A 23,739-nucleotide genomic window follows, 5' to 3' on the forward strand; every position below is an offset into this window, starting at 1 on the left:
AAGATATAACATTAAATGCTATCGTGTGTCAGTATTTGTCCATGGAAGAAGTGCAAAGTGGTTAAATGTGGTAATAAGTTCATTTTCGAGAAAATGCTAAATGTGGATGCAGATGTGTCTTCAGTTGATAGGAGAGGGCATGGGACAAGTAAATAATTGTAAACATGTGTTAGTCAAAGAAATCTGATGTCTTAAGTGCTCCATAACTAATATGTGAGATTTTAGGGACTTTGCTTTGCGTCAAGACCAACAATGCCAACAGCTATTTAGCTATTCTAAAAGCACTGAATGTACAACCTCCGTGGGCTTATTACTCACCTCTAACGGATCTGATTTCATTGAATGACACTGGTGTTTACAATTATTCACCCATAATGAGTGGTGGGTGTGGGATTCCAGACACCACTGACTGTTGAGCCTTCTTTAAGTGTCGTGGGCCTACTTCAACATTCGAGACTTGTGGGCCTGAGTGAAGGAGACAGACCAGATAAAGAAATGTCAAAGATGTAGGCTAATACAAGGCACGAGAGAAAACATCTTCCATCAAATTTATTAAATTCTTTTCGCATCATCAACTTCCTGCACTTCTCTCATGCCCACGACAGGCTTCCAAAATTCCACTGGGGAGGAGTTCTCCGTTTACTTTTCAGAGTACGGCTATATCCATCATCTGTGATACAGGGAGAGCACACATGAACTATGACAAACGTCCACAAATGTTATCGGGCGTCCATTATCCATCTTATAGGGCATGCGCTCTTGGCACTGTCCAGTTGCATTGGCGATCTTCCCTGTCTCGTCTTGGGAGCCGTCCTCTTCCGGGTCTGTTTCAGCGACTTCCAATGGGCGCCGACCAACGCTTTGCTGTTGAATAAATTGGACAAACTAATCTACGAAATATAATTGCACATTGGAGCGGCTGCGATTTCGTGTCCTGGACACCAGCCACAGGTAAAATATACGAACGCTTTAATGCACAAGTCATGAATAATGTTGGTTTGAATAGTGCGATGGGTTTAGCGATAGCACCAACCAAGGTGGTGCGGCTGTTGCTGGGCTGGGTGACAACATGGGCAGCAGTAGCTTGACGAGAGCATGAAACTTAGCTAGCTTTTAAGGTTAGCCCTTCAAAATACATGTCACGTTTACATGTCACGTTTATCGTCGGTTTAAACGAGAGACCATCAAAGTGCGCCACTTGAACTGGATCTCGATATCCTTCCTTTGGTCGAAGTTTTGGCAGCATTGTTGTGTAACTTGTAGCTAGACAATTGCCACTCTGGACACTTTGTGACTGATCTGTTACTGATGTCGAATGTATCCACCTGCAACATAATTGCAACGTTGTTACCTCCGATAGTTTGAGTTTGTCTGGTCTGGGTCAAACTCCGCTATAGGTTTTCATAGCGATTCCAGTGACAATGACACAACTGTCAGCAGCATTGGGGTCGAAAACGGCAATGTATCGTTTTGAATTCCTGATCTCTTTTCCGCTATTATGTTTAATGTGGCAGTGGTTTATTTTCTACAGTTAGGGTAGTAGCCTAGCCTAGGGTGTATTGTTTACGTGTCTCTGAATTTTCGTCCAATATTTCCTGCTTTAGTCTTAAAGGTACCGCGTGACAGATCATTGTTGGAGGGTATGTGCTTCCGTGCCGGTTGAACACGACACGGAGGCAAGGTTAGCGAAATACGTATAGTGTAATGCTCGTATGCTCTTGCATGCCCTGCCATGACATATAAACTTTGAACGCTTTCATGCGAGAAGTGGCTTCTGGTTTCATCAAGGTCCAGTGTCTATCTTTCAACCATCCTTATCATGTTTTTCACTTCTTGACAAAACATAGCCTAGAGGAACCCTTCACAAGAGTTTGATTGGACAGGATCATTTATCCAACATACGGGGCCATCTGGTTTGGCCGAATAATGCCTCTTGTTAACAAACAAGTTCTGTTGCCCATTTCAGGCGTCTTTGCACATCAAGTAGGACTAGCCTATTTCCTTATAGTAGTCGTAGCCAGAAAAGGCTGCTTATTGGACATTTATTGCCCCTGCATGACCTACATTGTTCTTCCTGCCTGGCTGGGTAAAGGTAGGCTAGATCATTTAACCGCCACCCACAACCCCCAGCTTTACCCTCCAGTACATCAAGTTTTTCTAGAATTTTACCCTGTTTTTCTCCACGATTAACTTGTCTGTCCAATTTATTATGCGCCCTTTGAGAATGAGTTGTAGCCTACCATTATAATAACTTTTGAACAGCAATGCTTCAGAAATGATTTAGGCAGCAAATGGTCATCAGACTATTGTATGTCTGTCAGAGAGAAGTGAGTGAATGGGAAACAAGTGAAGTCTGCACTTATGTCTAAATGAGTCTACATTACTTAGCCTTTTTGTCCAGTGCAGAAACAATTAATGATAAAGTTAGCCTTTTCATGTTCAGAGAGGATGGCAATGTAACCTGCAATGTGTGTTTAATGCAAAATAATTGTCAGTGAAACAAGAAACAGGTTGTTGGTTATGGAAAATAATGATGCCTTTTAAATCACCAAGTGCAGGCATAATGACTGTATGAAGCTGTTTCTGTAATCTTAGGTGTCTATTCATGCTTTTGAATGGAAACTGTTACTTTTCACCGAGTTTATTTTTGTGTGTTTTTGTTTTTTTACATAGGCTAATTATTCCAATGTTACAGCAGTAGACTCTGTACCAGAGTTGCTGGAAAGCCTCTCAGTCAATGGATATTAAAGTATATTCTCATCCTTTAAACATTTAAATTGTTCTAGCAAAATGTATTTCACAGACCTATTTAGAAGAGGCATTACCGTATAGCCACTAATCTAAAGGGACCACAAAATTTGAGTGCCAGATGAATGGGCACATTCCCTAAAATGCACTAGACTACAGTAAGCTACATGCCTGTAGCCATACAAATGTGATTTAATAATGCAATCACCCCACCAGTACTTCACTAAAACATGGTCAAACAAGCAAATTAGTTTGATCAAATAGCAAGAATTTCAGTAGCATTTATATCAATAGCCACAGATGGCCATTGAAACAGCCATTTTTATTTTCAATCTGCTGTGCCATCCTCCCTGGATACTATGCCATTTCCACATGCCACCCATCCATCTACCCATCCTCCCTGGGTACTATGCCATTTCTACGTGCCACTCATCCATCTACCCATTCCTCCTGGGTATGCCACTTCCACGTGCCACCCACCCATCCCTCCTGTGTATTATGCCACTTCCACGTGCCAGCCGGGGGCCCTAACCCTGTAAGCTAAAGCTAATTCACACCATCATCCATGTTTACTTCCAGGGATGTCAGACGTTAGTGTTGAGACAGAGCCCAGCCAGGCTGCGGGCGCAGGGTCCCAGGTGGAGCATGAGTTGGGGGATCAGGGCCACTCTGAGGAGGTTCAGCGAGATCCTGAAGACGCTCAGGCCACGCATGACGAAGCCCTGCAGGGCACAGAGAGCCACGGGGCTGACACATATGATGATGTTGTGTATGATGTGGCTCTGAGTGACAGTGATGAGGATGCAGAGGGTGACACTTCTGTGAGCCCCAAGGGAGGGGCTCACCTGGACTCATCCCTAAAGGCCACTGCTCCCTCTGCTAATGACCCTTCGATGGATGCAAAGTTAAAGGTGACAATCGTCCTTCGCCAACCTCGCTGCAATCCTTCTCCTGTGCTCTAGCTGCTTCATGTTGCTTTGCTGCTTGTCGGGTAAAGGAAGCTTCCGAAAACCCTCTCTGTCTCTCTTCCAAAAACAGCTCTGTTTTGAAGTTCAAGCGATGTGTTCTCAGCAGTAAGCAACATGAATCAAGGTCTATGAAAATCCCTCCCATTTTAATCAGCGGGCTATCGTACAGTGTCTGTCCGTGGGGTGATCGTGTCTACTGGTGTGATAGTGGTGCAGATCCAAACTGTCTTGGTGCCTCTTATTAGAAGCAAGTGTCTCTGTCCTCTTCCAGTCTTCCCAGTGCCTTATTTTGTGAATGTGGGGCTCATGCTTTTCTTACACTGCTTTGGACTTCTTTTTCTCTCTTTTGCCTCTCTTGGAAATTGGAAATGAGTTCATTTGTGTTGAGTTACAATTCTTGTCTTTTCAATCGGTGAATCTGTGTTTTTGTCTGCTATCCTCCTAGCTTCTAACTGTTGTTATCTCATGTAAAATCTCTTGCGTCACCACAGGCCTTGGGCAGAGGTAACTGTGTAGTGGCCTGCTTTGTCAGTCTTCATGCACTCATAACATCATCCTTCTCTTTCAGTTGATACTGTGTGTATCTCCCACTGTGAACATGTTTGACACCGGGCCAGTCAACATCTGTTGACATGAGAGTTTAACATTACAGCAGTACTATTTCAACCCTTTCTTCCTATGTTACATTGAGTTCCTCTTAGCAAATTCATGATGGTTAGTTCTTCATTTGAATTAGAAGAACTGATTTGGTTAGGTTTGCCATGTACTTTGAGTTCTAGACTGTGTTGAATGCTCTTTTATGTACACAGGCTTTCTAGACAATCAACTGTTACTTAAAACTAGCCATAGAACAGCACAAACATCAGTTCCACTCTTCCTCTGGTGTCTCGTGTCCATTATTTAGCAAACCGTTTCCGTAAAGAACTGATAAGAGAATGAGAAGCAAACAGGAGACACTGGACATGCTGGTTTGGAGGGGGTGCAGTTATGCAGCGGCTCTGGCATTCTGCTCATTGTCCTGTTGTGTTGGTCTGGTAAGAGTGGACAGAGAAAGTAATGTTTCAGATCATGTGCTGTGAGTGGCCGGTCACATGGTGCTCTTCCACGCGGCTGCTTTGTGAGTGTGTAACCAGGGTAGTGGCCTAATCCCCAGGGCAACACACCGCTCCACCCATTGAACACACCCTGACTCTGAATCATAAAGCCTTGCTATAGATCGCCATTTTGCTAAGTTATTCTTCAGGTCACGTAAGTGTGGGTTGTTGGGCTTCAATATGACTGTGATGGTCATGAGGATTGACACACGGATGAGCATCATGGTCTACACGGGGAGGTGAATGGCCTCTGAGCGACAGATGTGCTGTCCTGAGCCCCTCGGTCTGTCCATTGTGTTATTTGACGGCCGAGGCACCTGTCTGTGTGCGGGCGTCCGGTGGCTTTAAAACATTTATGTTGTGTGTTATCGGATATCTGGTGCTGTTTTCACCCCAGACTGCCTCTGCAGACATAGCTCAGCAAGTCCAGTGTGTGAAAATGACTCCTATTAGTCATCTGCACACGTATGAACCCCTGTCAACAGGGGTTTGTTGTATGTGAAGTAATTTGTGTAAGAAACATGTATGAAGGCGTTTTCTGTGCACTAAATGTCATGTTAAATGCACTAAATGTTGCTCTTGCTGTGCTTTCTGAAGTTAATCCAATCACACAGTATGATAACCATTCCGATAACAATCTTACATTGCCCATTCTTGTTGACATATTCAATACATTTGGTGCAATAGGATATCAAATGGGGACCCCAGTAGAACAGAGGAGCTCTCATTGGAGTGCCATGTACCTGTGAAGAGAGATTTGCCATGCTGGGGATTAGAGGCACAGCTACACCTGCTTGCTGTCCCTTGACTCCTATTAGTAAAAGGTCGGTTTCTCTCCAGGGTGTGTGCCACCATTCTGGTGCTTTAGTCAGCTTGACCCTCATACCCTCTGGTGGCCACCTGGGGTTTCAGCTCTTCTCAGTATGAATTAAAACAACACAACATAAGTCCTTTTACTTAAAAAGTACACAGTACACTGTCTAACAATTAGGAAAATGGAGTCTGTAACATTGCAGATACAGGCCCAGTATGCCTGTTATTGCATTATGTAAAACTGTTGTGGGTAGGAGCGTGACCCTTTTTGTTGGTTTACGACTAATGGGTACCCCCTAAGCCCTAAATGGATCCAGTACGTTGAAAATTGATGAACGGGAGAATTCCTAGTGTTACTTTAACACAGTCCAGTAATCCACTCGCATAGAAGCACATAGTCTATCCGTAGTTACTGCTGTGATGGGAGTAGACTGCATGGTCAGTTTGGTGACCACAGTGCTCAGAGGCACAGGAGTCTAGAGAAGCAGCCCTCTATAATGCTGTCAAGATTATGAGCCATTACACACTTGGTTTTTGTCATTTTCGTGTTTGTATATTGCCAAACCATGCAAAGTTTTACATAGTGTGACATCACATATTCAGCTGTAATTGTGCACAAACTAAACAGTGCCTTTGTAAACTCTGTATGCAGTACTTAAGTTTTCCACAAAGACCTTTCATGAATTAGGCGTTTGGTTATTTGGCGTGTGCTTTGTGTGGTGTTATTTTTAGCCTCTGTAGGCAGTGCTTGTGGCTCATGGGGAAAGAGCGTATTATTTTGCCAGTGGCATTGCAGCCTTCAGTGCTGCCGTCAGATGATGTCCGTGGGCTCGGTGCACACTTACAGTGCCTGTTGCACATGTCAGGGCGGACTCTCACCTAGTAAGACTCCTGTGAGCTAGTGTGTTGGGACTCTCACCTAGTAAGACTCTCCTGTGAGCTAGTGTGTTGGGATTCACTAGTAAGACTCCTGTGAGCTAGTGTGTTGGGACTCTCACCTAGTAAGACTCCTGTGAGCTAGTGTGTTGGGACTCTCACCTAGTAAGACTCTCCTGTGAGCTAGTGTGTTGGGACTCTCACCTAGTAAGACTCTCCTGTGAGCTAGTGTGTTGGGATTCACTAGTAAGACTCCTGTGAGCTAGTGTGTTGGGACTCTCACCTAGTAAGACTCCTGTGAGCTAGTGTGTTGGGACTCACTAGTAACACTCCTCTGTGAGCTAGTGTGTTGGGACTCTCACCTAGCAAGACTCTCCTGTGAGCTAGTGTGTTGGGACTCTCACCTAGTAAGACTCTCCTGTGAGCTAGTGTGTTGGGACTCACTAGTAAGACTCTCCTGTGAGCTAGTGTGTTGGGACTCTTACCTAGTAAGACTCCTGTGAGCTAGTGTGTTTGGACTCTTACCTAGTAAGACTCTCCTGTGAGCTAGTGTGTTGGGACTCACTAGTAAGACTCTCCTGTGAGCTAGTGTGTTGGGACTCTTACCTAGTAAGACTCCTGTGAGCTAGTGTGTTTGGACTCTCACCTAAGACTCCTCTGTGAGCTAGTGTGTTTGGACTCTCACCTAAGACTCCTCTGTGAGCTAGTGTGTCGGCTCAGGTTTTCGTGTACCCCACTTGCACACCCTTCAGTGCAGCATTCTTACAGTCTTCTCTGAAAGCTGATTGTAACAGTCTCATTCATAAAGATAAGGAAAATTCTTCTTTTAGATTGGGTGATATTTGTAATGAGTTGTTTTGCTTAATAGGCTTGGATATGTTACCAGAGAGCATTTCCTGGTGTTGGCTTTTTTGAGTATGGATAGTATGATGTAATCCCTAAGAGGGCTGTTTTGGCAAACCGGATCGTCTTGAAGAAATCATTACTATGGAGACCAGGACTTAAGATGAGACATCTCCATGGTTATTCTAATAGCTGAGGTTATTTTATTTCAAATGTGTGTTTACAGGTCAAGTTAATCACACAGCAACTGAGATGATCTCAGTAGATGAAATATATTTTTGAAGTAGATATGGTTATTTTGGGGATGATCGTATTCTGTCTAAACAGCCATGTTTAAGAAAAGCTACCATAGCGTTTTGTTAGAATGTTCTCCCTGGGTATATTCTCCTAAGATTTGTGTTTGTCAGAAAATAAAACAAAGTAGCTCTTTCATTATGAAGTGCCTACTGTATGTGGCAGATTTGGATGTAATGTCACTGAAAAGATATCCAGTGTCACTTTGCATGGTTTCCACAAGCTTTTTTTAAGGGGGATTTCTCTGCTATAGTCTTGGCAGTAATGTTGCTCTATCTGCTCTGTCATTTAGAGTAGGCCAAGTAGCTATTGCGTACATGACTGACTGTCTGACGTAGCCTGGTCCTCTGTGAAGTCCAGCCACAACTTGTAGGGAATTCCTCTCCCTGATTGGCTGTCATGGTGCTGGGTAGCAAAGTGGTTTCTGCCCAGGAACAAATTGTGTGTAACAGATTAACACAAATTAGACAAATGGACCATTCAAAAGGACTGACCACAACATGGCAGCCTGCATACGTTTTTTGGATAGGGTACAATTGTGCTTCTCATCTTGACTGGATAGAAATGTGTACAAGTGTGTTTGTCCAGTGTGTACCACTAATGAACACAGTTAATGGGAGCTCTTTGATGTGTGGGTCATCTTTGACTTTCTTGTCCAGTGTGTTTGGAATAACCTGGAATAACCTGATATCCTGAGACTCAGAGTCCTGTGCGTGGGATGACTGGGCACCTCTCTGACCGTCTCTAACGCTCTACTGGTTGGTCGGTTTCCCTCTCTGCAGGAGACCATGGCAGAGGAGCCGCACAGAAGCTCAGCAGCTGAGATATCAGTGACCAGCAACGGAGAAGCCGATAGGAGCCATGATGATGTGTTTCAGAGGGTACGTCCCATGAATTTGCATGAACAACCTGATAATACAACACTGAAACTGAAATGGTGTTGAGACCTTCAATACTCTCAAAACTCAAATCTCACTCACCTGCCGTTTTGCATGTATTTTGCCATATGATTCATGATTTGTAAAATGTTTAAGCATTAAAATATAGTTCATTGGGTTTTAAAGTTTTATTTTGCAGCTCATAGGAATGCATTTTTATGTATCTCTAGTGAAGTTACACACACACACACACACGCACGCTTCCAGCTTCAGTATGGCACTGGAGGCTTTGGCACACTCTCCCAGGAAAATCTACTCTAATCTATTCAACTAGGTTGGAACATTTTCAAGGGCAATGAAAATCACTACCATTTCTAACAACAAAAACTGCCCACATATTCCATCATCTTCACTTAGGGAAATAGTCTGAATACTGTGTTTATCACATTTCCCTCTGTGGCCTAAGCTTGAGCTCTGTTGTGTATTTGCTTTGCATCCCAGTTCAAGCTTACACATTGTCATAGTCACTCAGCTGAGAGCAATATGGCAAAATGCGCAATATGGCAAAAAATATCTTTGTTGTTGTTGTTGTTTCAAAAATTGCCACACAGAAAGTTGTCCTGACAAATAATTCAGAAATATAACTATTGAGGTTTATATTCCACCAATACATCACATTTATGATGACTGAATTTGATATGTGAGCAGACAGGATTATGAGCCTGAATGTAGAATAGGAAAGCATGATATTAATCCAGCTATGGACAGATGGTGAGTAGTATCATTTGAGGAGCACTCCAGTTTTTATTTAAATCATGTTTCACCAGACAGTCACAGAAACTCTAGCCATTTCCCTGTCAAGGTTCAGAAACATATGACTCCTCTGGGTCATGGAGAAATACAAAAGACTTAAATATTTGATGCTGGTAACATGTGATGTGTAGTACTGATCATACTACATAACATGCATTCTGAGGTAGGATATTAATTTCTGTACATCGCACCACATTGTCTATGTCTATGAGGTACAAGTTTTATTTTTACTGTTCCTCAAACCAAACCATTAATTTCAATTTCAACCTGCTGCATTCAAATCAAATGTGTAATAATCGCATTGCATTGAGCCGGCTGTCCATTTTGCCCCTCTAGGACCCAGCCCATGGAATGACCAGTTTCTCAAGCATGGTGGCTCACACCCATGACACCTTGGACAGTTATGGCTCACCCGCAGAGGGAGTGGTTGAAGTGGGGCCTTATAAAGGTACTGCTCCTCTCATCCGGCTGTCCCCATACACACACACACAGTGCCATCATCCAGTGCTTTGTCTATAACACTCTCCTTTGTGATAAACCTAGAGCACGCCATTGTTTAGTGATAAATCAGATTGTGCTGATGTATTGTTGAAAACCAAGGCCATTGTGTGATGTATGTAAGCCCTCACTGACAAGGCTCACATTTTGTCTTTGTTCTCCTGTCTGCTCTGCTCAAGAGTTGCCAGCTCATCTCGACGTCCTTGCACTGTTGCACGTGGTCTTGGTTGCCATGAGAGTGAATTAAATGAGAGCCCAACATTTAAATTTGAAAAGAGGGGCACCAGGCTGTGCTCATTAAATCGCCTGTGATCTTCATTTGATTCCTATTCCTTTTTCATGTTCAGCCTCTTGATTTAGACGGAAAGGGCCAGGACATCCACATCATCCCACAATATGTAATATTTACATGCTGGTTTTCTTTTCTCAGGATACTAAAAGGATCTTGCTCACGAGATAATCTTCAAATGTATACCAGATAGATGTCAGTCTAATTAAGAGTTTCTATGACACTGTTGCTCCCAAGAGTCCCTGTCACAGGCTTTCCATGACTACACACCTATGCCTGTGCCTGTGCCTGTACACACTTCAGTCTGTCTCCAACACAATACTCAACCTTTTTGCTGTGTGCACTCACCAATCTAATTAAGCTGATCACCGAATATCTCCTTAATTAACACTGAATATTCCCAGGGTCAGCCAGCCAGCCTACGACCCCCACAGTGGCCCCAAGCGCTGTAGCGGCTGGGCGCCTGGCCCGTGGGGCCAGTGACAGTCAGGTGGAGCTGGAGAAAGGTACTGGCTATCAGGAACCGAACACCCAGGCCACGGCTCACAAACAAACTGTGGAACCATGCTTAAGCATCTCCGTCATAAATGTCCACCTCTATCATGGAACTATCATCTGTTACTATCTCTCCTGGCCTGGTAGCTAGTAGTAAGTTATCAAGCAACTATTCAGGCAAAGCAGTATGACCGACAGGATGTATGAAGATGCATGCCCCATCTCCAGTTTTTGAAATGTAATAATTTTCACCTAGTTTCACTTACTTTAAGTCAAAAATCTATGTAGCATTAACATATATACACAGGCCATAACAGATGCGTTCTGTTCCAGATAGCAGGCAAACATGGGCATTATGACGTGGATATACGTTAGGCTGTTATGCTACCAGACCTCTGCACCAGTGCTTAATCTTGACTCATGTCTCGATCAGTTTTCTACCCAGTCTTCCTTTGAAAATGGCACCTGTCCCCTGCTTCTTTCCCTTGACTTTCCTTTTCGTTTGGAGCTTCACTGTACGTAGCCCTCGGGGTAAGCGGCTTCTGGTACACGCTAAGTTGCAATGCTGATAACAGGCTTTGTAACGCACCTCTATGGCACACGAGATCAGCAAACTGCACTCTGCAATGTGAAGGTTCATGCTAACACAGCACTCAGGTTAGCACTGACGGTGAGGCCTTGTGAGTTTCGCGTGGGCGGCCATGTTCTTCTTGCAGCCCTGCTCCCTCTGGTCTCCCCCTTGCAGACGTTCTGTCCTTTGCCGTCTCTGGAATGCTGCGAACTCGTTTTCTAGCCCAGCTGAAATCTTGTCCTGAAATCCACGCTGACACAGTATTCCTTTCCTGTTACATCTTTTGCACTGCTCGTATCACTCTAAATACGACGGTCACCTTGTTTACTGGTGTTTTAAATATCCACCAGGTGCAGCCATAGGACAGCCAACGAGTGGGCCGGTGGTCCTTGCAGATGACCTGAAGAACCCAGCCATGGAGAAGCTAGACCTGGTGAGAAAGTGGAGCATCAACACCTACAAGGTGAGTTAAGGTCTCCTGTTGGTGGGTGAGTCACAGTCTTGACCTAATGTCCTCTTGTGAAATTCATACAAAGCTCCAAATGTCAGTCTTCAGTTCAATAGCAGATTTTCATTAATCAACCAGCTATACTGTATGTCGTTAATGCTTGTAGAGGTTGCTCATAAGTGAGGTTAGCTGAGTCTGTCAATAGTTTAGGTTTGTCTGGACTTATGTCCTTGTCAATAAATTGGACCTCCATCAAGTACACACTCTAATTAAGAATTCAGTGGGCTTTACTTTTGTTGTTGTTTGTTTTTAAAACTGATGTTTTAAAATATTGGATCACACACACTGAGGGAGCGAGAGAGAGAGACTCTTAAAATGAATGTGTTGTCCCTATCTGGACACAGAGATGTGTTAAAAAAAACAACGCAAGTTGTGTTGTTTTCAACACATTCGTTTTAAGAGTGTAGAATCATAAATTGGCTCAGGTGCAATGTTTTTTTGATGTTCTAACCCTCACTACTACTCACACTAACAGCACAGACTGCAGTAGAATGATCACATGATTCGCATATGTCCATTTCTCCTGCCTCCATCAGTGCACCAAACAGATCCTGTCCGAGAAGCTGGGCCGTGGCTCCCGGACGGTGGATCTGGAGCTGGAGTCACAGATTGACGTTCTCCGCGACAACAAGCGCAAATACGAGCAAGTAATCAAGCTAGCTCAGACACTGGTCAACCAGCTTGCTCAAATGATGCAGACACAAAGACAGTTGGGAGACGCCTTCGCTGACCTCAGTTTGAAATCACCTGAACTTCATGTGAGTCACAATTTCTTATGGCAAAGACAGTGTTTTTGTATGTTCCTAACTTTTCACAGTAGGTGGCAGTGTTTGTAAATAATTTCATGTTACAAAGAGGGACATCAGCAAAAAAATCCCTGATAGCAGCAGACTCAGAATATTCCTTCCTTTTCCTTAATATAAGAATTGCATGACAAATTATTGCACAGTTGTATTGTCAGTTTCAAATATTAATGGCATCTGAGAGTCCAAACCAACATATTTGATGCCACTGGCAGCTTTACATATCTTTCAGGAGTGATGGTCTCTTGGTTATAGTGAAATATACATATACATAGCCACAAATATTCTTGAAGAAAAAAAAGCACTAAAAAAGGACAATGTATGTACAATTTCTTGCTGCCTGTTAATATTAAAATTTATTCAAATTCAACAGTAAAGGGATCAATTTCCTCTTACTGCAGTTTACTTCAGTTTTTAAACTGACATAAGTCACAGAACAAATCTTGGCCTTCAGCAGAGAATTCTGCTTCTACCTCCCAGGCCATGAGTAAGAATGATGAACAGTAGTAACAGATGATTGTACAGATGTCAGGGATACCAAGCATACCATGCACAGATGCAGACATAAATATACACTATATTCCAAAAGTATTGGGTCACCTGCCTTGACTTGCATATGAACTTAAGTGACATCCCATTCTTAATCCATAGGGTTTAATATGACGTCGGTCCACCCTTTGCAGCTTCAACTTTTCTAGGAAGACTTTCCACAAGGTTTAAGAGTGTGTTTATAGGATTTTTTGACCATTCTCCCAGAAGCGCATTAGTGAGGTCACACACTGATGTTGGACAAGAAGGCCTGACTCTCAGTCTCCGCTCTAAATCATCCCAATAGGGTTGAGGTCAGGACTTTGTGCAGGCCAGTCGAGTTCATCCACACCAAACTCTGTTTCACTTTCATCAAGGGAATATATTGTTTTTGCATTGTGACCTATTCCCTTGTTTGTTTGAAATCTCTGAATGGCCACCTGTTTGCTCGAGGGGTTTGTGACGCCCTTCTCCAGCTGTTTTTAGCATTGGTGCGAACGGAATTATTTTTAAAAACAAAGGAGGGGAAATATCAGTTTTTCCGAGTAGCTTACCCTGCTACGTATTTCGTGGTCTTAGATTTTGGTATCAGGTGTTGTTCAAGATATTGACAGCGCAATAACTTTTAAAAAAAACAACCAGAAAACAATTTTAAGGCATTTGTGGAGAAGAAGGATGGGTTTGGGTGTTCTTCCTACAGCTCACGGTAAGCTATTTCGTTGCTCTGATTGGTTAGGTCTATCCAATTGAGTGCAGAGGCATTTTCCCCACTGTATCAGTTGAAACATGCCCCATAATCACGTCCCAATGGAGCAATATCAGACTCAAATTCTGACTAGAATTGAGCATGACGACGTCAGGCTAACAGATAGCCAAACACACAGACAAAAACAAACAAGACTAGGTAGAGGTACTGGGCTGAACTATCACAAGAGCAGTATTGGCCTGTAGTGTCCTCTCCAATCTCCAGTGTGTCTGTGGCATTGAAATGTTTTTTTTATTTTTTTATTTTTCCTTTATTTAACCAGGGTGGTCATATTGAGTGAAATGGTCCTTGGCCAAGAAAGCCAACACTTAAAAATGTAAATAAAAATGGATAAACCTCATCTACAAAAATACAAGCAGTGGACCAACATCAAACAGAACCATTACCTTAATGCTCATTAATAACCCACAACCAGGCTGTACTGTTGAAAACGGGATATACACTCTTGTGTGTACAGCTCCTCCTTGTCTTGTTTAAATAGAGATTTGTTCCACATATTCCTGTATTGTAGACTACTATAAATATGCCAAAACTACTGCTACTGTTTGGGTTTCAAAGGTGAGTAAATAATGAATATGAATTTGTTCTTTCAGGAGGAGTTCAGCTACAATGCTGACACCCAAAAACTCCTGTCCAAAAATGGCGAGACTCTCTTAGGAGCAATCAACTTCTTCATCTCTTCTGTGAAGACACTAGTGGACAAAACCATTGAGGATACCATGTTAAACATCAAACAATATGAAGCAGCCAGGTACAGTAGGAGTTTCTGTGCCCCATCTTGTACAGCATCGCCATTTTCTCCCAGTACTGTCAGCCTTATAGGATGTTGGGTGTATAGTAAGTCCTCAATGCAACTGTTTTTTTCTTTTAACCAGAAGTATGTGCTATTGTGTTCTGTCTTTCTCTGTATGTAATGGAAGCTTTGCTGAAGTTTGAGGGTGTTCTGTTGTGCTGCAGAGTTGAGTATGATGCTTACCGCACCGATCTGGAGGAGCTGAACCTGGGTCCCCGCGATGGCACCACGCTGCCCAAGATTGAACAGTCCCAACAGCAGTTCCAGCTCCACCGGGAGAAATACGAGCGGATGCGCAATGATGTGTCAGTCAAACTGAAGTTCCTGGAGGAGAATAAGGTATGAGTATGGCCACACTGTAAAAGCCAGGTAGGGTGCTCAAGCCCGAGTTGAACTCTGAAGTACTGTATGTTAGTATGCTACTCTTTAAAAACTGAGGTGCAAGGAGTAAAACGGTAGACAAGGATTTGGAAACTGGTGCTTTTTTTGGGTAAATCTGTACAAAATGGATTAATGTGGTTGTGTATTTGGAGGGCTGGTTTATGGACACAGGGGAATGTGTATTTGAATGAAAAGGATTAGCAAGGCCGTGTGGCATGAAATCAGGCTACTGCTTAACCAGTAACTTTTTCTCCCTCAGGTTAAAGTACTGCACAACCAGCTCCTTCTCTTCCACAATGCTATAGCGGCATACTATGCAGGCAATCAACAGCAACTAGAACAGACCCTTAAACAGTTCCACATCAAGTTGAAAATGCCCGGAGGGGACTCCCCCTCCTGGCTGGAAGAGCACTGATCCATGGGGTCGACCTGCTTGTAAACCCCAGAGCAAGACGGGCGTCAGTAGCTGAAGATGGGAAGTACCATGTGCACTCCTTCATAAGCGAACTGTCTTTCCCAAATATAGGGCAGTTTGCTAGTCCTTTTCTCCTCTGCCTACAGTAGGACCTTAAATCTATTGGGCAAAAAAAAAGAAAAAATGACACAAAAAAACAAAGCTAACAAGATTTATTTTTCCCCTCCTTGTCTCTCTCGCTGACTTTTCAAACTAAAGATTTTTATGGTGTTCTTGTATTCTCACATCTGAGAAGATGTCTTTTTACTCTGTAATGGAAAATCACTTGACTCAAGGGACATGCACTTTTGTGGTATGATGTGACAAATCTGATATGAAAAATACTGGGCATTGGGAATGTCCATTGACCCAGCTTGGTGAATGTAGGAACTAGAGAGTGGCCTGAAGTCTGAATCTACTCTGAAGGAATTTCCAGGCACGTGGCACACTTAAAAATCCTTCACCTTTAACCCCTGCTCAGTGCTCTCACACCAGCATGGACAGGTAACAGCAACCAGGACAATAGCAACATACCGGTAAACATAAATTATACAGACTAGAAACATAAACTATACAGACTAGAGGTCCGTGCAGTATCTCTCATCAGTCAGAAAGATCACAAGGACAGTTTTAGAATGTCACCATTACAGTAGGTGTTCCGTTAAGAACGTGAGGAGAGGTTGGATGTCCACACAGGACGATGAGAGGAGAAGGGTAGGGCAGGGGAGCGCTTTACTGTGCAGCTAGTGTGCACATTGGGTTTCTGTTAACAGAGCTTACTGGTATGAGCGCCGGGTAGGGGTGAAAGATTGATGTTCACAACTGAATACATGGATTATACAGATTTTGGTATTTTGATTAGGTATATAGTTACCTCTTAAAGAAGGAAGGGCCAGCCTTATTGCGTTACTTGACATGAAATTACTTGATGTGCCTTTTTAATGTTGCATGCCTGACCAGTTTGTGGTGATCTTATTAGAGATGAAAACACCCAGGATCCAACCACACTGCCTGGCTAGGGATCGCCTTTCAGGCTAAAACGTGCACACACACACATCCCTCCAACAACCAGCACAATCTCTTATTCTCTCTCCTTTAGCCTTCTAAAGACTATCATACAGATACTATGAATTCAACGCAGCTCTTCACCCATATACTGTTATTAAGGATAACACAACTCTTGAATATTTAAACCAAAAGACATCTGTCCTTTGTACATGGGAATGACCAGCACTGCCTCTGCTGATGAACCTTCTGTTTGTTTGAAATGATCCCTGTGCTTTTTGTTAGATGTTGTCCTTTACAAGGAACATTTGGTGTACAGCTGCTCTACCACAGAATGATTTGCTTGAACACTACAAGCACATTCATCAATGTCTGTCATAGTTTATCATTTAATTTCCTTTAGCTTTAGTTTGACTACTCTTTAACTGGACATACATCTACTTTTATTTAATATGCTACGCTACCAAGACCAGAGAAGAAATCACCTATCTAAAGCCACAAGGGCCTCTGAAGCATTTTTTTTTTTTTTTCAAGAAACTTTATTTTGAATTGTTCTTAGTTTTTCTTAAAACATGTTCTTCTGGCCCCAGCAGTGGCGCGACTGGCTGGGGCACCTGCACCATACACCGGCGACCCGGGTTTGATTCCCACCCTGTGGTCCTTTCCGGATCCCACCCCGACTCTCTCTCCCACTCACTTCCTGTCAGTCTCCACTGTCATATCTGAGTAAAGGCATAAAAAGCCCAAAAAATATACTTAAAAAAAAAAAACATGTTCTTCTGTCCAAAAATATAACTCCAAGTTGTTTGCAGTCGAGATGTTCCTGAACATGAGCATGGTCCCCAGGTGGCCAAGCAATGTCCTGCACTACCCAAAGCCCCTCAACTTTTGCATCTGTATTGTATTTCTATCCACCCATTAGAACGGCAGGGGTATACATGTACAATGGTTCTGTGTTTGCTAACACAAACATGTAGGCCTAAGCATAGGTAGATATACATATATATAAATATATATTTGTAAGTTTCTGTATTTTAATCTTGTATAAATGAACTCTTTTCATGGGCATTGTTCGGAAGACATCACTGTTTGGAGTATTCCTGAAGGTGGAGCATCAGTTGACACTGTTAATATGATGTATGTTCAGTGGTGGGCTTTCAAGTGTAAGAAACCCTCTCTATGTTGTGTAACATCTTTGGAGAATAAAAATAAACTATTTTTTTTCTTCTTAAACTTTTATTTTGTTTTTCTAAAAAATAGAAACAGAGAAACTGTTTCTATATAACATGGTTAAGGTGTCGAGCATCTTCGAGGTTTCCCTTGAACAATGAGTTCAGAGCATTGCCGAAACAAAGAAAATATTATCCAGCTTTACTCTGAGGCCTTACATGTTGGATTTTCATTGTGTGTCCCTAAATTACCTCAATATGCCTGAATGGTAAAATCGTGCAGCTCAGGAGAAAGCAGATCACTACAAGTGTTCTCAAGACCAGTTCCAGACAGTGACTTTAGGCCCACGCCACTCTGGCCTAATTGCATTGGCATACTTTGCTTACTTCCGCAAACGGGATTAAATCCCAGATCTAATCATCGTGCACCTTTCTCCCACATTTCATGCGCATATGCAAATGCATGAATGTGTGTAGGCTATCTATTACGCTATTTTTGTGGATTCATTTTATGCGTCTACACTGGCACGTGCGGGTGTTGAAGCCAATTTAGCACTGTACAAAAGCACGGCCACTCAACATTTATGGAGAACACTTAAAAGTGCTCTTGTGTCTAAACAAAACTGTAAGAGTTTAGGCCAATGATCTTTTTTAGCCTTATTAACTTAGCATTTTCCATAGAAGCCCACCTGAACAGTCTGTATAGGCTCTGCGCAAACTCCAGTTTTTAATAACCCTACTGTGAGGACCATGAACATAGTATTGTTTTTTAATAGTAGCCTAAGTAATCTTTATATCTCCAATGTAAACTGCTGTAGGCATGTTTGTTATCATGATACGTACTCATCATTCATATAGGCTACTGTAGCCTAGATAGGCTATTTAAAAACACCTGCGCAAAAGCCCGCTGTTTAAAAGAAAATAAAAGAGTAGACATGGGTTGTCTAGAAGCCCAATGATACAACGATACAATGTCAATGTGACGGGAATTGTTTTTTATTTCCATGCCTGTATGGTCTTGAACATGGATGGGCGGGAGAGTCCACTTCACCTGAGTAGCTTAAGTTCCTTCTCTGAATGCGCATGCGTCAAAGGCGATTGCTGCTAGTGCTGCTGCTGCGGCCGCCCTTTAAAGTATCCTGCAGGTCTCTGAGGAAACCGCAGACTACGGATGGAGGGTGATGTCCAGACTACCCTGAGGATGCAGACAAGCGCTTCCTTGAAACGCATTAGTTTGAAGTCTCAGTTTAGATTAAGCCAGAAGTGATTCCCAGTGGCCTCATATTTTTCACGGTGAGTAGATTTATTCAGTCGTACTTGTTGGTTTATCTAATGTGTCCGAGCAAATTACAATGTCACGGTACAAGTGTGAAATGACATCACGTCACATGCTGTTAACGGGGCTTTCTAGGCAGCCGCTCTCCGCCTCTTTCATTCTCTCCCTCTCTCTGTAGACTATTTCATTGCAATAAGTTTTTAATAAAGGCCTACATGTTGCATGCAGAATATTTTATATAAAACGTTTTAGGCTACAGGGGGGGGGGGGGCATGTGCATGTAGCCTGTTTAGTTTGAGTATACAGTCAAGTTAGATTGTTAAGTGGATGTAAAAATGACGGCCTGTGTGGAAATAATAATTAAAAAAAAAGCACCATGGTAGAATAGCCAACATTAGTCTGAGTCCTGATGTTCACTACGGGCATAGAGTTGGCCTGTTATTGATTTCAACTCATTAAATAGTGATCTTCGTAGGTCCCAAATAGGCTACTCAGCTTCTCCATGGAATCCTCGTGTTAAAAAGAATGTTGTTGTCTTCAGAACAATTAGGCTACTCTTCACATAAATCAGTAGGCTGCGATTTATACAACAGGTTAAATAATGACATTTTACACCAACCAGGCATACTGAGTATCAATTAGCATGATGCTTATGATATCAAAGGGACTGTCATGTGTATGCTGTTATGTGACTCAGAAGACTGGACCATCTCAGACTACAGTGAAGTCGTTCTTCTATTCATACAAATAAATGTCCTGTGTCTGCACAAGAGTGTAGAATTTCACTTGGATTATAGGGTTCAGCAGTGTCCATTATGACATGTTAGAAGTCCCTGTGACCCGAGGCAGTGAGCCCCCATGTCAAGCTTTTAACCCTGCCCGTCTTGGTTTGTTTTAATCCCACAAAGTCTGTTTCCTTGGCCTTTCAAGGCCATTTTTCATGCTGGGATGAATTAGAGGCAGTCCATTCACGTGTTGGGAACAAAGCCAGAAGGAAAGTTCCTCCTTGGTCTCGTCAAAAGGGGGAGGATGGTATCTGTGTTGCCACGGGAGCATGGTGAGAAACCCCATTTCAGTGACCCTCCCAAGTAATGGAGTTTCATTATGTCCCCAGAGCAAAGGGTCTCATATTGTACTGTAGATAATACCATTGGGTAAGATACCACACATCCTTTTCAACGTCTTAGTGTAGTGTTAATGTTTTATATAACAAGTGCTGAATTGTGGAGTTTCACAAGTTCACAATGATAATATGTCATCATATTTCAAGCATTAAACATAGGCCTACTTCCCTCACGGGATCAAAAGAGTAAATATACTTACTTACTTGAGAATGTCATAGCCTACTATGGTATGCTCCTTTTAAAAATCAGTATTCGCAGTCAGTCAGACATTTGATGCAGTCATGTGAGTGGCCATGTTTTTCGTCTTCATAAACAGGTGTTTCGAATCCCTTCTACTTCCTCTACACTGTCACTATGGTGATCAAACAGTGTCTCTCTAAGGCTTTACCCCAGGATTTGTTTATTTGCCTTGGGTGAGTGAGTGAGACTGATAATGATGCTATATAATGGCTCTGTTAAAATATTAATTTCCCCTGTTGTTTATTGCCCTTATTTTAGACATGTGCCTGGTCAGATTAATATTGGTAATAATTATTTTTTGTTTGCATAAATGACAGTTATGGGACAGTATATATATATTACAGTATATTTGAGGGAAGGCTGTTTCATTCACCATCTAATTTTTCAGGATTCCTATTACTGTACATATATTGCTTACTTTCTCTCTTTGTTTTCAGTTGGTAACTGTAATCTATTTGACAAAAGCCATCTCTCATTCTGGCACATGGAAACAACAATTGTCATGCATATTTTATTTCAACAATTATATAGCATACGCCATGAAACAGTTCAGTCTAGCTCTATCTAGGTTTTTACTGAATGGAGTGGTGGCCTGAATTGCTTTGGGTCAAAAAACTAGTGCTACTCATTTCCTTCCGTCCTGTCCTGTCCTGCATGTCCCCATTTGATGTGTCTGTTCACAAGTGGAGGGTGTTCCTTCTTGCGTTCTTCCAGGTAGGCAGCCTGGTCTGGTAGGTATCGTTGATGTTTAGCCTAGTCTGGCTACTATCGTTGTTGTTTGTTTGTTTCTTCTGTTTTGAGTCTTTGAATGATGTGGCTCATAATTCTCTCAGTCTAGACAATAATTCTTGGACTGCTTAGGAGTCATATGTAAATCTGCCCATGACCTGGCGACTGACAAGTGGCAACTCAGAAAAGAAACATGGTTCTATTGTTGGTTAATATCAGAGCTTTAGAAGTATATTATGTGCACTTTGTAACCTTAGTCTTTTGACTATAAAATTGTCAGATCAGGTGTCTTCCACTTATGTTTGTGTTCATGAAGGTCACTGTTAAACTGTAACACTGGCAAATATGACACATATATATTAACTATTAATTTCATTATTTACATTACAGGGGCAGCCGTGGCCTACTGGATGGCGCTTCGGACTTGTACCCGGAGGGTTGCCGGTTCGAACCCCAACCAGTAGGCACGGCTGAAGTGCCCTTGAGCAAGGCACCTTACCCCTCACTGCTCCCCGAGTGCCGCTGTTGTTGCAGGCAGCTCACTGTGCCGGGTTTAGTGTGTACTTCACCTCACTGTGTGTTCACTGTGTGCTGAGTGTGTTTCACTAATTCACTGATTGGGATAAATGCAGAGAACAATTTTCCCTCACGGGTATATATACTTATACTTATACTTATACTTATACTTATTTATAGCATTGTATTGATAGAGAGAAGAGAATGTATGCCAGCCATACCACATCTGTTGTATGTGTTCAGAACTATTGTCCTAAAGCTATGAAGACTTGAAGATTAAAGATGAGGCAAAGAGCCTATTCTGCCAAAGGGCATTAACAGGATTTATAATGCTGATGTAAATGACAGGGCCCACAAAGTGTTCAACCCAGTACAGTACAGACCTCAGTACAGTCGATAATGCATTTGCAATAACATGGTTTTTACCATCCAAGAGTGCTATTGTAATATATGTATAACTCCCAGTAATACAGAACGATCTTCATACTCATTATGTGATCCAAGGGTCTTCAGAACCATAATTACACGTCTTTAAAAGCCAGTTAACTGCCTTGTTGTTAATGGAAGCTTAATGTCATTATTGAAATGACAACTTTCATCCCGTCAGTCTAATTTACTAATATATGAATGAGCTGTGTTGTCTGTTTCACATTCTGTTACTTCAGACCAATAATGCCAGACCCAAAGACCAAGAACAACCAAGTAAGATCTAACCCAAAAGTCCAGTCTTGTTGTAACTGACCATATCTGGCCACACACGGCTGTGCCTGTTTGCAGGTCTCAGATTTACCCATCCTAATGATTGCAGGATCAGTGCTGAACACCGCGGCGGGATTAGGCATTGGCTGCTCTCCACTGTTTTTAGAATGCTGAATCAGGGGAAAAACACACTGCACCGTTCTCCGTCATAAGAACCCCTTAATGTTTGCCAACAGTCAAAAGATAAACAGGAACAAAGTGTTCTGGTTTGTAGATGCATAGGTGAGAACCTCAAATCCTACACATGCTGTTAACATTACTATATTGGTAACATAACAGTAACATTTATATCAGTTAGAAGTCCCTGATTGTACTTTGCACAAGCATTTACAGGCAGCACCTATCAGGTACTGTACAGATATATACGTCAAATGATCAGTGCTGCTCATTTCCTTCCGTCCTGTATTGTATGTCCCCATTTGATGTGTCTGTTCACAAGTGGAGGGTGTTCCTTCCTGCGTTCTTCCACACACTGCAAGTGTCCCTCTTTCCTGAGATTATTTGTCTTCTCCAACTCCTTCCCTTTCCTTTCCTCCCTTCCTCTGTTCATTTCCCCTATCTGCTAGTATGGGGTCTGTATGTAGGGCAGGCCTCTCTGGGCTTTGGATGTGTCCTCCAGCTAGAGACTGAATCAGGTTTGGATATCGTCAGTTACTATCTCCTGTGAAGGTAGCATGATATTGCAGACTGGTCTGCATTTGAATAATTCTATACAGAGATAGCCTATCTGTGGTTCAGTGTTGAATGAGAGTGTGGGAATAATAGAAAATAATGAAGGCCAAGATCCAATGCAAAAAGTGTATTAAAATATTCTAGGAAACAGGGCAATGCAAATTATACATGATGTTTGAGCTGGTGGTGGTTTTAAAAGAAAAAGAAATCATAGAACAAATAGCATTGAACAGATGTGTGGTGTTTGTTTTGCTCTAATCTTGTTTTTGCAAACTAGGCTGTTTTCCTTTGGGGTTAGACTCAAGTGAGAGGCCTCCATGTCGTCACTCCACGCTCTTGTATTTCCATACCCGTTGTTGCTCATTAACCTTTTGATGTTGTGAAGTATAGCTGTGTCATAGGTGCACCCATATGAGCACCTAAGAGCTGATTGTTTTAAGCACACCAATGCCAATTAGTGACTGCTTGGTTTCTCTTAGTGTGTATATCTCAATACTTCAGCATTGTTAAGATGATAACCCCCCCCCCCCCTCCCCATGTGTGAGATAATTCAATATATTCATATTGGATGAGATGTTTTACTGTAGTGTGTAGAATTACATTATGTGATGTCCAATTCTGTTCCCTACGGCTATTGTGAGAGTGCAGATTGTGTAGTATCTCTAGAGTTGATTCAATAAAATGTGCAAGTGGTCACCTAGAAGGAGTCTCTCATATAGCCTATAATACAGAACACCTAGAGGCAAGTATGCAGTTGGGTTACTGCTCCTACGGTATGATGCTTGGCTCCATACTAAAATTATATATCAGCATTCTGAACTTTCTGTTTGAAATAC

The 23,739-nt window shown here is 42.4% G+C and overlaps 1 protein-coding gene across 3 annotated transcripts; it reads left to right on the plus strand.

Annotated features, from left to right (window-relative positions):
* The first annotated feature begins 494 nt into the window (after nt 1-494).
* Nucleotides 495-17,651, plus strand: arfip1 (ADP-ribosylation factor interacting protein 1 (arfaptin 1)). 3 transcript variants are annotated; one of them, XM_076294171.1, is made up of 10 exons: nt 496-951; nt 3,328-3,659; nt 8,419-8,517; nt 9,664-9,775; nt 10,519-10,620; nt 11,531-11,643; nt 12,225-12,446; nt 14,379-14,536; nt 14,743-14,917; nt 15,219-17,651. In XM_076294171.1, the coding sequence occupies exons 2-10, from the start codon at nt 3,330-3,332 to the stop codon at nt 15,372-15,374; spliced, it is 1,467 nt and encodes a 488-aa protein (XP_076150286.1). In that variant the 5' UTR covers nt 496-951; nt 3,328-3,329; the 3' UTR covers nt 15,375-17,651. The 3 variants fall into 3 exon arrangements, with proteins under 3 accessions (XP_076150288.1, XP_076150286.1, XP_076150287.1); XM_076294173.1 differs by lacking the exon at nt 3,328-3,659 and having other exon boundaries at nt 495-951; XM_076294172.1 differs by lacking the exon at nt 10,519-10,620 and having other exon boundaries at nt 499-951.
* Nucleotides 17,652-23,739: the final 6,088 nt, after the last annotated feature.

This window comes from Alosa pseudoharengus, unplaced genomic scaffold (assembly GCF_046254945.1).
Source record: "Alosa pseudoharengus isolate Yale_2024_CS ecotype anadromous, Long Island Sound unplaced genomic scaffold, YU_APseudo_1.1 YU_APseudo_1.1_scf_2, whole genome shotgun sequence".
NCBI classification, from domain to species: domain Eukaryota; kingdom Metazoa; phylum Chordata; class Actinopteri; order Clupeiformes; family Clupeidae; genus Alosa; species Alosa pseudoharengus.

Coding starts and splice junctions, on each gene's coding strand:
- arfip1 (XM_076294171.1), top strand. CDS start 3,330: ATGTCAGACGTTAGTGTTGAGACAGAGCCCAGCCAGGCTGCGGGCGCA. Junction 8,518..9,663: donor ATGATGATGTGTTTCAGAGG/GTACGTCCCATG, acceptor TTGCCCCTCTAG/GACCCAGCCCATGGAATGAC. Junction 11,644..12,224: donor GGAGCATCAACACCTACAAG/GTGAGTTAAGGT, acceptor TGCCTCCATCAG/TGCACCAAACAGATCCTGTC.